At 42.2% G+C, this 13,594-nt stretch overlaps 1 protein-coding gene across 1 annotated transcript; it reads right to left on the bottom strand.

Moving 5' to 3' along the window:
* Positions 1 to 5,903: 5,903 nt before the first annotated feature.
* On the bottom strand, positions 5,904 to 7,325 carry LOC134201192 (uncharacterized). Its single transcript, XM_062675554.1, has one exon. It carries the CDS (start codon positions 7,323 to 7,325, stop codon positions 5,904 to 5,906), a length of 1,422 nt encoding a protein of 473 aa, XP_062531538.1.
* Between the last annotated feature and the right edge of the window lie 6,269 nt (positions 7,326 to 13,594).

Below are 13,594 nucleotides of genomic sequence, written 5' to 3' on the forward strand. Positions count from 1 at the left end.
CCAGCTTACTCTCGCCGCCCTGGCAACCTGTTTGTAAATCTGTATGGCTTTGTTTGTTGCTGTCTTTACATGGTTGTTGAATGTTAGCTTTTTGTCTATGATCAAACCTAAAATTTTTATTTCATCGCTCATTTGTATTGTTGTACCTCCCATGTTAAGTTTTGGTGCGTCAAATTTTTGTTTGTTAGTAATGAGCATGGCTTTGGTCTTGTGGGGTGCAAACTTCAATTTGTTGTTTTTTCCCCATTTTTCAACAGAAGACAGCACTCTGTTTGCTGTCCTCTCCATGCCCAACCCTGTCTCACCATCAAATACAAGCACGACGTCATCGGCGAACGCCTGGCAATAAACACCCTCGTTCTCCAATTTCTTCAGCAGGGGGTCCAATAGTAAATTCCATAGCAGGGGTCCGCCGATTGATCCCTGCACACATCCTATCTCCGTTTTCTTTTTACATTCATGACCAGCATATCTAACTCCGACTCTTCTGTCTTCCAGATAGCTGTCAAGAACCTTCCGCAAATCTATTGGGCAATTTTCTTCGGCTAATCTGAGTCTAATGGCAGGCCACCATGCCGAGTCGAAGGCCCCTTCAATATCCAGTGAGACCATAGTGATGAGTTTCTTTTCCTTCAACTTTTTTCTAATATGGCTCACCAAATCGTAAAGGGCATCCTCCGTACATCTCTGGGGCATAAACCCATATTGCCTTTTACTTAATTTTGGAAGGATATGCCATTTGATTCTATTAAATGTCATTTTCTCCAATACTTTCCCGAGTACTGGTAGAAGGCCTATCGGTCTATATGCCTTGGGGTTTGTATAATCTGTTTTCCCGGGTTTCCTCAGCACAACTACAGTGGCTTCCTTCCAAATTGTTGGAAAGCAACCCAGCTCAAGACATTTGTTCATTGTAGCTAGAAGCAGATTTGGATCTTCTAACATTATCTGCTCACAAATGTCCGCTGTGAAGCCGTCCGCACCTGGAGCTTTTTTGGGGTTGAAACTCTTCATCGAGGCTTGTAGCTCGTCCCATGTAAACGACGGGTCATGCTCACCATGGTCCTCGTTTATCTGTTTGGCCATGCTCCTTACTTTGCGATGGTATGAGTTCTCCCCTTCTTCGGTATCGTTTGGATAAAAGGTATTAGCCAGCAGTTGTGCCGATTCTTCCGGTTCTAGGCATTTCCCATCCTTGATCAATGGCATATCCTCCGGTTGTCTCGATGTTTTCCTAATGACCCTATATATTCCTTCCCATACTCCTTCTCTGTCCTGTTTATTGCAGAAGTTCTTCCAGCTTTCTACTTGTGCAGTTTTTACTTCATTCTCATATTTTTCCTTTGCTTCCAGATACTCTTTTATCACACTCTCCCTCCGGATTGGGGCTGCGCATCGGATTCTTCGTTTCTTCGTGATCACGTCCTTCTTCAATCTCCGGAGTTCATCGGACCACCATGGTAAGTTAACTTTTTCCTTTTTCTTCTTCATTGGTATTACTTTTTTACATGTATCGGTCATTGCTTTAGTATATGTCTCTATAAATTTTTCCAATTCATTTCTAGTTTTAATTTGTTGAACTTTATCTAATTGTATGTTGTAATCTTTTTTTGTTTCAGTCAACTTTTTGTGAAATTTTTCCCAGTCCGCTTTCTTCGTGTTGTATAATCTAGTCGTTCTCACTATCTCTTTCCCTCTTTGTCTTTGAAGTTTAATCTTCATTGTAATCACACCATGATCCGAGCTGATGAAGTCCTTCACTTCCCAGTCCTCAACAAGATCGTAAATATTCTCTGAGCAGAGAGTGATATCTACGAAGCTTTTATAAATCTTGCTTCCTCTGATTGTGTAGAAAGTCGGAGTATCCCCGGTATTTAGGATTTGCATTCTCATTTCTTCTATAGCTCCTGACACAGATCTTCCTCTACTATCTTCCTTTAACCCTCCCCACCAGGTGCTTTTTGCATTTATATCTCCCCCCATAATTATTTTCTTTGTGCCCAATTCTGTTTTTATTTCTCTTAATTTTTCTAGGTAGGGGTCGATTGGTTGGTCAGGCTCGAAGTAGAATGCTACGACATACATTTCCCATGAAGCTATTTTGACTCTTACCATCGAGATGTTGTTTGTGGTAAAGTGTGGAATCATATTTACCTCGAGGTCTTTATTAAATACGGCTATTGCTGTTTTTACCGTTCCCTCGTCCGTCCCATTTCTTTGGTATATTTTTACGCCTCTGTAGTCCCTCATAAAGCTTCCTCCACCGACATAGGGTTCCTGGATCATAGCAATGTCAATTTTCTCCCTGTTCGCCTCAATCATTAATTCGTCAGTTGCTAGTTTTTTGCGCTGTAAGTTAATCTGGGCTATATTTATAGGGAGGTATTTTGTTGTCTGCTGTTCGTACCTGAGCGTGCCCTTAGCAATAGGCTATGGTCAAACGTGCCAGCTCATCCCGTTTTTGTCGGGTTGGGCAATCATAACTAAAGGCGTTATGGCAAACTTGGTCCAGTTTGTCTCCAGTACAATTTTTGCATGTGGGTGGTATATCTGCGAGCCAATCTGCACACTCGGTTCTCAGGTGGGGTCCTCCACAATGGCTACACAGGTCTGTGGGCTCTTTGCAGAAGCGTTTACTGTGACCATACCCCAAGCAGCGAGTACACTGCACAAGTGGAGATTGGTCTTCCGCCTTGACCCGCTGAAGATCAATATGCAGATATCCAACTTCCAAGACTTTACGCCAGATAGCGGGGGAGGTGCTGATCACGATGTGATTCGTGTGGGGATTCCTGGTTCTTCTTCTGTATTTAATTCCCAACCTGTCCTCCTCGCTGTCCAGACCGCGAAAGACATCCCTGTTCTGGTTCCTCAAAGCCCTGAGAACATCTTCATCAGTATTGACCAGTAGGACGTTTTTGAGGATCAGGAGTGGGTCTTTATTTTTCACCTCCTCGACAACGAGGTCTATTCCCTCTTTTCCAAATCTATCTTTTATTTTGTTCCTTTCTTCTGTCGTTCTGAAGCCCATTATGATTTTCCTATCTTTCGCCTTCCTTACTCTTTCAACCTTAATCCAACCCTCCTTTGCGTCAACCGCCTTTCTAACTCTATCTAAAACCTCTTCTCCAGTTTCCGATTCATTTTTTGAGGTTACCACCAGTGAGTGTAACGTATTCCGTTTTGGTAGTGGCTTTTCGTTCAGAGTGGCGGTCGCGCTCGCATATGTTGCAGTACTTTTTAAGCTTTCTTGCTGTCTCTCCATCGCTAGTCTTAGCTCCTCCATTTTTTTGTTGCTTTCTAGCAACAATTTGCTGTGCTCCTCTATTTTGCTCAATAGCTTAGGATCCTCGCTGACTGTGAAGGTAGAGTCAGTGACTATAGGTACCGGCTCTAGCCCCACAGTTGCGTTAGTTCCGTCTTTAGGCTTTTTTGATTTTAGGGCTGCCTCAGCCTCCTTTACAAGCTGATACAACCGCTCCAGAACTTCGAAAACCACACTCTTTATTTCTGTTTTGGTATTGCGAGAGGCGTTAAGGTGTAGCTTGCCCTTGTGTAGGCAGGCTCTTGCCTCCGCAATACGGTCCGCGTTCTTTAATTTTTGTGGACTGTGGGTTCCGGTTGATGGTCCAAGTCCGGCTGCGGCTGAAGCGTCCCGCGATGGAGTTAGACGAGCTTTCGGGTTTGTAGCAGGGCCAGTCTGCTTCGTCATGCATGTCATTGATGGAGTAGGATCAGCGTTTGCCGCTTCCCACTCGCCTATACTGCGTCTAACATTGAGAGCCCCTTCATCCAAATTTGGGGACGAGTTGTCGCTTTTCGGTGGGGGAGTCCTGATTCCGAACATATTGAAGGTGTGCGTCCGTGTATACCGTGAGCAAAAGGTGCAAGTTTATTTTAGAAAAAGTTTGTAAAAGTTTTATTGTCAATAAAAGAGAATTATCTTCTAATGGTAGAAGTCTATCTGTAGAGTCTCAGACTCAGTCAATTAAATGTAAGTAATTGTATCTATTTCTATCTTAATCTAATCTTGGGGGTATGCGTCCGTATACACCGCAAGCAAAAAATATAGATTTATTCTAATAAAAGTTTGTGAAAATATATATTAAGTCAATAAAAAGAAAAGTATCCTCCAATGGTAGAAGTCTTCGTAGTCACAGACTCGGTCAATTAAATATAAGTAATCATAAGCTATTTCTATCTTAATCTAATCTTAAAAATCTATGCTTACTGCTATGCTCGTCTTAAAGGGGCGCGCAGCCCGCTCCGCCCGAGAAAAATAAAGGGGGGGTCTTGCCTGGAAGATCTTGAGTTAGCAGCAGTTGAAGTTCGGAATTTCAACTATTTATAACTTCGGATTGCGATGATATAAAATTTTTCTAACTGCACTATTATATTGTCCGTGGAGGCGCCCAGCTGGAGTTCAAACTTCAGCTCCCCGTAACGTCGGGATCCGACACCACAGAACCACGTGGTTTATGGTTTTTCCGTTTTCCCGGCTGATTTCCCGCCCGAAAGTTTTCCTACAGCCCTAGGGTGAGGGGGGCAGTTATCGTTCACACTTATCACTAGTTATAACTATAATTTTACACTTATCTACTTAGTATTTCACAATTTTGTCTTTATTTTTAGAGGTTATAAACACATATTATGCGATAACTTTTTTAATAGTGGTTTCTGGGTGATGCGGTTTTCACTATTGTATTTGACTCTTTAAGGCGCGTCTTTTGGTGTAGCGCACTCCTGCCTCACTGCCCCAGGACCGTGACCACGTGTTCGCGTGGGTTTATGAAAAACGCCATATCACTGGAAATGCTCCCCGGAAAAATCGGCGAGTGGTGTCGTTCTGTTGCCCGTGCGAGCGCCGACCTCGGCGCACCAAAAAACTCACAGGTCGTCGCTTGAAATCCAGAGAAAAATCCACATTTATGTCCCGAGCACGTGGTCGCAAATTGTTTTCCACCTTATCTCTTTCCACAGATTTGTCCGGATGATGCTCTTTACACTTTCGCGTTTGCCTCGTCAGGGCGCGTCTTTTGATGTATGACACACCTGTCGGACTGCCCTATATCTGGGACCACGTGGCCACGTGGTTTCGCGAAAAAGTGTTTTATCTCCGGATGCTTTCACCGAAAAATTCCGAAATTGGGGTAGGAGGTGGGTGGCACCATGCGCTATAATACTACACTTTAAAAACTGCACCTTGTAGATCGATATCGAGCAGCGCACGCCGCTTTGTGTTCTGAGCACGTGGTTTTTCCAGTTTTTCCGAAATAACTCCTGAACCCGTTGTCTCCGGAGCACGCGGCTTTCACTGTCGAGTTCCTCGTGACTGTCCGCTTCTTTTGAGACCTCACTCACTGCAATCCGTGCACTTTAAACAATTTATCGGATTTTTTGAACGCGGAGCGACGTATTTTCGTGGCGCTCGGGCTCGCGGTTGCGCTGCGACTGGGTTAGGTTAGGTTAGGTTAGGTTAGGTTAGGTTAGGTTAGGTTAGGTTAGGTTAGGTTAGGTTAGGTTAGGTTAGGTTAGGTTAGGTTAGGTTAGGTTAGGTTAGGTTAGGTTAGGTTAGGTTAGGTTAGGTTAGGTTTTTTTTTTTTTTTTTTTTTTTTTTTTTTAATACACCCGTCCTCACAGGGCGTTGCGTCCTACCTCCAACATAATCGGAGCTTTAGCTGCTAGGTTTAACATTTCTTACTATTCTACTTATTTCTTATATAATATATTATAATATTTACAGGAATTTTTTATGTACATTGTTTAATTTTTTATTCTTACAGTGATTTTTACATCCTATTTTTAACGATTTGTTCTTAAACTCTACATCTTTATTTATCTAATTCCTTACTCTATGCTACTCTATAATATATATCACTATATTATGATAGCATAATTACTTGCTACGCTGTTTTGTTTCTGTTTATAACATTTTGAGCGATTTCGATACAGAATTTTAAAAACGTGTCTCTTTCTTTACTATTTAAGATGTTTGGTACATTTTCCCTTACAATGTTTTCATTTATTTTATTTCCTAATTCAAACCTTTGCATTGCAGGTATTGGGCAGTCGAAAAGGATGTGTGGGACGGATTCCTCTGTTCCTGGCTCGCATGCGCACGATGGGCTCTCTTTGCACTTAAAGCGATTCAAGTACTCCGAGAACCCACCGTGCCCTGTCATAATTTGCGTAATTATACCACCGATTTTTATTTTGCGGATCATCCGGTACGCCATCACAGCATCCGGGAAGAATATCTTTGTGACCGACGCGGTTTCTCCAGTTCGATATCTGCGATTCCATTCGTCAAGCGTCGCAAGTCGAATGCTTCGCTTGGCGAATGAGACCGGGTACAGATCGTAATCAGGTCTTCTTTTGGAGCCCAAAGCGGCACTTTTGGCAAGCTGGTCAGCTCTTTCGTTACCCTCCATCCCTGCATGAGCCTTAATCCAGAATAAGGTAACAACCTTACCCTGGAGAGATGCTGTTGTTAATTTATCTCTGCTCTCTACTGCAAGGGGATGGAGGCAACTATGATTTATGACCGTTTGTAGAGCTGCCATTGAATCACTGTAGACTCCAAAAGAAGACGCTGGGTGTCCGAGAATTACATGTGTGGCCTTGCATATAGCCAGAAGTTCAGCCTGGTAGACGGTGCAATACCCTGGGAGAGCAAGCTTGAAGGCTTTTATTTCGGTCTCGCTGTTCCACACAGACAAGGCAGCACCGACTTTGCCCTCAATCCTGCTCCCGTCAGTAAATATACGAATTTCAAAGTCACTGTTTTGGTTGAGCTGTTCCCGATCTACCAGGCTCACGAGCCTCAGGCTGATACGCTCAGCGGGGTGTGGCGCCTCAATGGCTGGGGCCACCCGCTCGATCTCCCTGTCCCCCAGCTCCAGCCGGGGCACTCCCCTCTTGGCCTCGTACAGTGAGGCCGCCTCACGCACTCTGAGATCAAGGGGAAGTATCCCAGCCAGTAGCAGCGCCGAGTTCAGGGAGACCGTTCGATAGCCCTTACAGATTTTCTGCGCTATCCCACGCTGGACCACTTGAAGCTGTTTGATCGTCATCAGCTTCTTTGCCGCCGGTGCCCACACGCTAGCAGCGTACAGGATGATCGGCTCTATAGTAGCCGTATAAATAATCCTAACTATATCAGGGTTGAGACCCCAGCTCACTCTCGCCGCTCTGGAGAGTAGCTTATATATTCCAGTAGCCTTTCTGCAGACATTCGCCACGTGAGTGTTGAAAGTCAGCCTGTCGTCTATGGTGACACCAAGGAGTTTTATTTCCCTGGACATGGCAATGTCTATCCCTCCCATCCTCAAGCGTGGGGTGTCGTGTTTAAGTTTTCTGGTAATAACCATCGCATTTGTTTTTTGGGGCGCAGGTTAGGTTAGGTTAGGTTAGGTTAGGTTAGGTTAGGTTAGGTTAGGTTAGGTTAGGTTAGGTTAGGTTAGGTTAGGTTAGGTTAGGTTAGGTTAGGTTAGGTTAGGTTAGGTTAGGTTAGGTTAGGTTAGGTTAGGTTAGGTTAGGTTAGGTTAGGTTAGGTTAGGTTAGGTTAGGTTAGGTTAGGTTAGGTTAGGTTAGGTTAGGTTAGGTTAGGTTAGGTTAGGTTAGGTTAGGTTAGGTTAGGTTAGGTTAGGTTAGGTTAGGTTAGGTTAGGTTAGGTTAGGTTAGGTTAGGTTAGGTTAGGTTAGGTTAGGTTAGGTTAGGTTAGGTTAGGTTAGGTTAGGTTAGGTTAGGTTAGGTTAGGTTAGGTTAGGTTAGGTTAGGTTAGGTTAGGTTAGGTTAGGTTAGGTTAGGTTAGGTTAGGTTAGGTTAGGTTAGGTTAGGTTAGGTTAGGTTAGGTTAGGTTAGGTTAGGTTAGGTTAGGTTAGGTTAGGTTAGGTTAGGTTAGGTTAGGTTAGGTTAGGTTAGGTTAGGTTAGGTTAGGTTAGGTTAGGTTAGGTTAGGTTAGGTTAGGTTAGGTTAGGTTAGGTTAGGTTAGGTTAGGTTAGGTTAGGTTAGGTTAGGTTAGGTTAGGTTAGGTTAGGTTAGGTTAGGTTAGGTTAGGTTAGGTTAGGTTAGGTTAGGTTAGGTTAGGTTAGGTTAGGTTAGGTTAGGTTAGGTTAGGTTAGGTTAGGTTAGGTTAGGTTAGGTTAGGTTAGGTTAGGTTAGGTTAGGTTAGGTTAGGTTAGGTTAGGTTAGGTTAGGTTAGGTTAGGTTAGGTTAGGTTAGGTTAGGTTAGGTTAGGTTAGGTTAGGTTAGGTTAGGTTAGGTTAGGTTAGGTTAGGTTAGGTTAGGTTAGGTTAGGTTAGGTTAGGTTAGGTTAGGTTAGGTTAGGTTAGGTTAGGTTAGGTTAGGTTAGGTTAGGTTAGGTTAGGTTAGGTTAGGTTAGGTTAGGTTAGGTTAGGTTAGGTTAGGTTAGGTTAGGTTAGGTTAGGTTAGGTTAGGTTAGGTTAGGTTAGGTTAGGTTAGGTTAGGTTAGGTTAGGTTAGGTTAGGTTAGGTTAGGTTAGGTTAGGTTAGGTTAGGTTAGGTTAGGTTAGGTTAGGTTAGGTTAGGTTAGGTTAGGTTAGGTTAGGTTAGGTTAGGTTAGGTTAGGTTAGGTTAGGTTAGGTTAGGTTAGGTTAGGTTAGGTTAGGTTAGGTTAGGTTAGGTTAGGTTAGGTTAGGTTAGGTTAGGTTAGGTTAGGTTAGGTTAGGTTAGGTTAGGTTAGGTTAGGTTAGGTTAGGTTAGGTTAGGTTAGGTTAGGTTAGGTTAGGTTAGGTTAGGTTAGGTTAGGTTAGGTTAGGTTAGGTTAGGTTAGGTTAGGTTAGGTTAGGTTAGGTTAGGTTAGGTTAGGTTAGGTTAGGTTAGGTTAGGTTAGGTTAGGTTAGGTTAGGTTAGGTTAGGTTAGGTTAGGTTAGGTTAGGTTAGGTTAGGTTAGGTTAGGTTAGGTTAGGTTAGGTTAGGTTAGGTTAGGTTAGGTTAGGTTAGGTTAGGTTAGGTTAGGTTAGGTTAGGTTAGGTTAGGTTAGGTTAGGTTAGGTTAGGTTAGGTTAGGTTAGGTTAGGTTAGGTTAGGTTAGGTTAGGTTAGGTTAGGTTAGGTTAGGTTAGGTTAGGTTAGGTTAGGTTAGGTTAGGTTAGGTTAGGTTAGGTTAGGTTAGGTTAGGTTAGGTTAGGTTAGGTTAGGTTAGGTTAGGTTAGGTTAGGTTAGGTTAGGTTAGGTTAGGTTAGGTTAGGTTAGGTTAGGTTAGGTTAGGTTAGGTTAGGTTAGGTTAGGTTAGGTTAGGTTAGGTTAGGTTAGGTTAGGTTAGGTTAGGTTAGGTTAGGTTAGGTTAGGTTAGGTTAGGTTAGGTTAGGTTAGGTTAGGTTAGGTTAGGTTAGGTTAGGTTAGGTTAGGTTAGGTTAGGTTAGGTTAGGTTAGGTTAGGTTAGGTTAGGTTAGGTTAGGTTAGGTTAGGTTAGGTTAGGTTAGGTTAGGTTAGGTTAGGTTAGGTTAGGTTAGGTTAGGTTAGGTTAGGTTAGGTTAGGTTAGGTTAGGTTAGGTTAGGTTAGGTTAGGTTAGGTTAGGTTAGGTTAGGTTAGGTTAGGTTAGGTTAGGTTAGGTTAGGTTAGGTTAGGTTAGGTTAGGTTAGGTTAGGTTAGGTTAGGTTAGGTTAGGTTAGGTTAGGTTAGGTTAGGTTAGGTTAGGTTAGGTTAGGTTAGGTTAGGTTAGGTTAGGTTAGGTTAGGTTAGGTTAGGTTAGGTTAGGTTAGGTTAGGTTAGGTTAGGTTAGGTTAGGTTAGGTTAGGTTAGGTTAGGTTAGGTTAGGTTAGGTTAGGTTAGGTTAGGTTAGGTTAGGTTAGGTTAGGTTAGGTTAGGTTAGGTTAGGTTAGGTTAGGTTAGGTTAGGTTAGGTTAGGTTAGGTTAGGTTAGGTTAGGTTAGGTTAGGTTAGGTTAGGTTAGGTTAGGTTAGGTTAGGTTAGGTTAGGTTAGGTTAGGTTAGGTTAGGTTAGGTTAGGTTAGGTTAGGTTAGGTTAGGTTAGGTTAGGTTAGGTTAGGTTAGGTTAGGTTAGGTTAGGTTAGGTTAGGTTAGGTTAGGTTAGGTTAGGTTAGGTTAGGTTAGGTTAGGTTAGGTTAGGTTAGGTTAGGTTAGGTTAGGTTAGGTTAGGTTAGGTTAGGTTAGGTTAGGTTAGGTTAGGTTAGGTTAGGTTAGGTTAGGTTAGGTTAGGTTAGGTTAGGTTAGGTTAGGTTAGGTTAGGTTAGGTTAGGTTAGGTTAGGTTAGGTTAGGTTAGGTTAGGTTAGGTTAGGTTAGGTTAGGTTAGGTTAGGTTAGGTTAGGTTAGGTTAGGTTAGGTTAGGTTAGGTTAGGTTAGGTTAGGTTAGGTTAGGTTAGGTTAGGTTAGGTTAGGTTAGGTTAGGTTAGGTTAGGTTAGGTTAGGTTAGGTTAGGTTAGGTTAGGTTAGGTTAGGTTAGGTTAGGTTAGGTTAGGTTAGGTTAGGTTAGGTTAGGTTAGGTTAGGTTAGGTTAGGTTAGGTTAGGTTAGGTTAGGTTAGGTTAGGTTAGGTTAGGTTAGGTTAGGTTAGGTTAGGTTAGGTTAGGTTAGGTTAGGTTAGGTTAGGTTAGGTTAGGTTAGGTTAGGTTAGGTTAGGTTAGGTTAGGTTAGGTTAGGTTAGGTTAGGTTAGGTTAGGTTAGGTTAGGTTAGGTTAGGTTAGGTTAGGTTAGGTTAGGTTAGGTTAGGTTAGGTTAGGTTAGGTTAGGTTAGGTTAGGTTAGGTTAGGTTAGGTTAGGTTAGGTTAGGTTAGGTTAGGTTAGGTTAGGTTAGGTTAGGTTAGGTTAGGTTAGGTTAGGTTAGGTTAGGTTAGGTTAGGTTAGGTTAGGTTAGGTTAGGTTAGGTTAGGTTAGGTTAGGTTAGGTTAGGTTAGGTTAGGTTAGGTTAGGTTAGGTTAGGTTAGGTTAGGTTAGGTTAGGTTAGGTTAGGTTAGGTTAGGTTAGGTTAGGTTAGGTTAGGTTAGGTTAGGTTAGGTTAGGTTAGGTTAGGTTAGGTTAGGTTAGGTTAGGTTAGGTTAGGTTAGGTTAGGTTAGGTTAGGTTAGGTTAGGTTAGGTTAGGTTAGGTTAGGTTAGGTTAGGTTAGGTTAGGTTAGGTTAGGTTAGGTTAGGTTAGGTTAGGTTAGGTTAGGTTAGGTTAGGTTAGGTTAGGTTAGGTTAGGTTAGGTTAGGTTAGGTTAGGTTAGGTTAGGTTAGGTTAGGTTAGGTTAGGTTAGGTTAGGTTAGGTTAGGTTAGGTTAGGTTAGGTTAGGTTAGGTTAGGTTAGGTTAGGTTAGGTTAGGTTAGGTTAGGTTAGGTTAGGTTAGGTTAGGTTAGGTTAGGTTAGGTTAGGTTAGGTTAGGTTAGGTTAGGTTAGGTTAGGTTAGGTTAGGTTAGGTTAGGTTAGGTTAGGTTAGGTTAGGTTAGGTTAGGTTAGGTTAGGTTAGGTTAGGTTAGGTTAGGTTAGGTTAGGTTAGGTTAGGTTAGGTTAGGTTAGGTTAGGTTAGGTTAGGTTAGGTTAGGTTAGGTTAGGTTAGGTTAGGTTAGGTTAGGTTAGGTTAGGTTAGGTTAGGTTAGGTTAGGTTAGGTTAGGTTAGGTTAGGTTAGGTTAGGTTAGGTTAGGTTAGGTTAGGTTAGGTTAGGTTAGGTTAGGTTAGGTTAGGTTAGGTTAGGTTAGGTTAGGTTAGGTTAGGTTAGGTTAGGTTAGGTTAGGTTAGGTTAGGTTAGGTTAGGTTAGGTTAGGTTAGGTTAGGTTAGGTTAGGTTAGGTTAGGTTAGGTTAGGTTAGGTTAGGTTAGGTTAGGTTAGGTTAGGTTAGGTTAGGTTAGGTTAGGTTAGGTTAGGTTAGGTTAGGTTAGGTTAGGTTAGGTTAGGTTAGGTTAGGTTAGGTTAGGTTAGGTTAGGTTAGGTTAGGTTAGGTTAGGTTAGGTTAGGTTAGGTTAGGTTAGGTTAGGTTAGGTTAGGTTAGGTTAGGTTAGGTTAGGTTAGGTTAGGTTAGGTTAGGTTAGGTTAGGTTAGGTTAGGTTAGGTTAGGTTAGGTTAGGTTAGGTTAGGTTAGGTTAGGTTAGGTTAGGTTAGGTTAGGTTAGGTTAGGTTAGGTTAGGTTAGGTTAGGTTAGGTTAGGTTAGGTTAGGTTAGGTTAGGTTAGGTTAGGTTAGGTTAGGTTAGGTTAGGTTAGGTTAGGTTAGGTTAGGTTAGGTTAGGTTAGGTTAGGTTAGGTTAGGTTAGGTTAGGTTAGGTTAGGTTAGGTTAGGTTAGGTTAGGTTAGGTTAGGTTAGGTTAGGTTAGGTTAGGTTAGGTTAGGTTAGGTTAGGTTAGGTTAGGTTAGGTTAGGTTAGGTTAGGTTAGGTTAGGTTAGGTTAGGTTAGGTTAGGTTAGGTTAGGTTAGGTTAGGTTAGGTTAGGTTAGGTTAGGTTAGGTTAGGTTAGGTTAGGTTAGGTTAGGTTAGGTTAGGTTAGGTTAGGTTAGGTTAGGTTAGGTTAGGTTAGGTTAGGTTAGGTTAGGTTAGGTTAGGTTAGGTTAGGTTAGGTTAGGTTAGGTTAGGTTAGGTTAGGTTAGGTTAGGTTAGGTTAGGTTAGGTTAGGTTAGGTTAGGTTAGGTTAGGTTAGGTTAGGTTAGGTTAGGTTAGGTTAGGTTAGGTTAGGTTAGGTTAGGTTAGGTTAGGTTAGGTTAGGTTAGGTTAGGTTAGGTTAGGTTAGGTTAGGTTAGGTTAGGTTAGGTTAGGTTAGGTTAGGTTAGGTTAGGTTAGGTTAGGTTAGGTTAGGTTAGGTTAGGTTAGGTTAGGTTAGGTTAGGTTAGGTTAGGTTAGGTTAGGTTAGGTTAGGTTAGGTTAGGTTAGGTTAGGTTAGGTTAGGTTAGGTTAGGTTAGGTTAGGTTAGGTTAGGTTAGGTTAGGTTAGGTTAGGTTAGGTTAGGTTAGGTTAGGTTAGGTTAGGTTAGGTTAGGTTAGGTTAGGTTAGGTTAGGTTAGGTTAGGTTAGGTTAGGTTAGGTTAGGTTAGGTTAGGTTAGGTTAGGTTAGGTTAGGTTAGGTTAGGTTAGGTTAGGTTAGGTTAGGTTAGGTTAGGTTAGGTTAGGTTAGGTTAGGTTAGGTTAGGTTAGGTTAGGTTAGGTTAGGTTAGGTTAGGTTAGGTTAGGTTAGGTTAGGTTAGGTTAGGTTAGGTTAGGTTAGGTTAGGTTAGGTTAGGTTAGGTTAGGTTAGGTTAGGTTAGGTTAGGTTAGGTTAGGTTAGGTTAGGTTAGGTTAGGTTAGGTTAGGTTAGGTTAGGTTAGGTTAGGTTAGGTTAGGTTAGGTTAGGTTAGGTTAGGTTAGGTTAGGTTAGGTTAGGTTAGGTTAGGTTAGGTTAGGTTAGGTTAGGTTAGGTTAGGTTAGGTTAGGTTAGGTTAGGTTAGGTTAGGTTAGGTTAGGTTAGGTTAGGTTAGGTTAGGTTAGGTTAGGTTAGGTTAGGTTAGGTTAGGTTAGGTTAGGTTAGGTTAGGTTAGGTTAGGTTAGGTTAGGTTAGGTTAGGTTAGGTTAGGTTAGGTTAGGTTAGGTTAGGTTAGGTTAGGTTAGGTTAGGTTAGGTTAGGTTAGGTTAGGTTAGGTTAGGTTAGGTTAGGTTAGGTTAGGTTAGGTTAGGTTAGG

Source organism: Bombyx mori, chromosome 24, assembly GCF_030269925.1.
Source record: "Bombyx mori chromosome 24, ASM3026992v2".
In the NCBI taxonomy this organism is placed as follows: domain Eukaryota; kingdom Metazoa; phylum Arthropoda; class Insecta; order Lepidoptera; family Bombycidae; genus Bombyx; species Bombyx mori.

Coding starts and splice junctions, on each gene's coding strand:
- LOC134201192 (XM_062675554.1), bottom strand. CDS start 7,325: ATGGGAGGGATAGACATTGCCATGTCCAGGGAAATAAAACTCCTTGGT.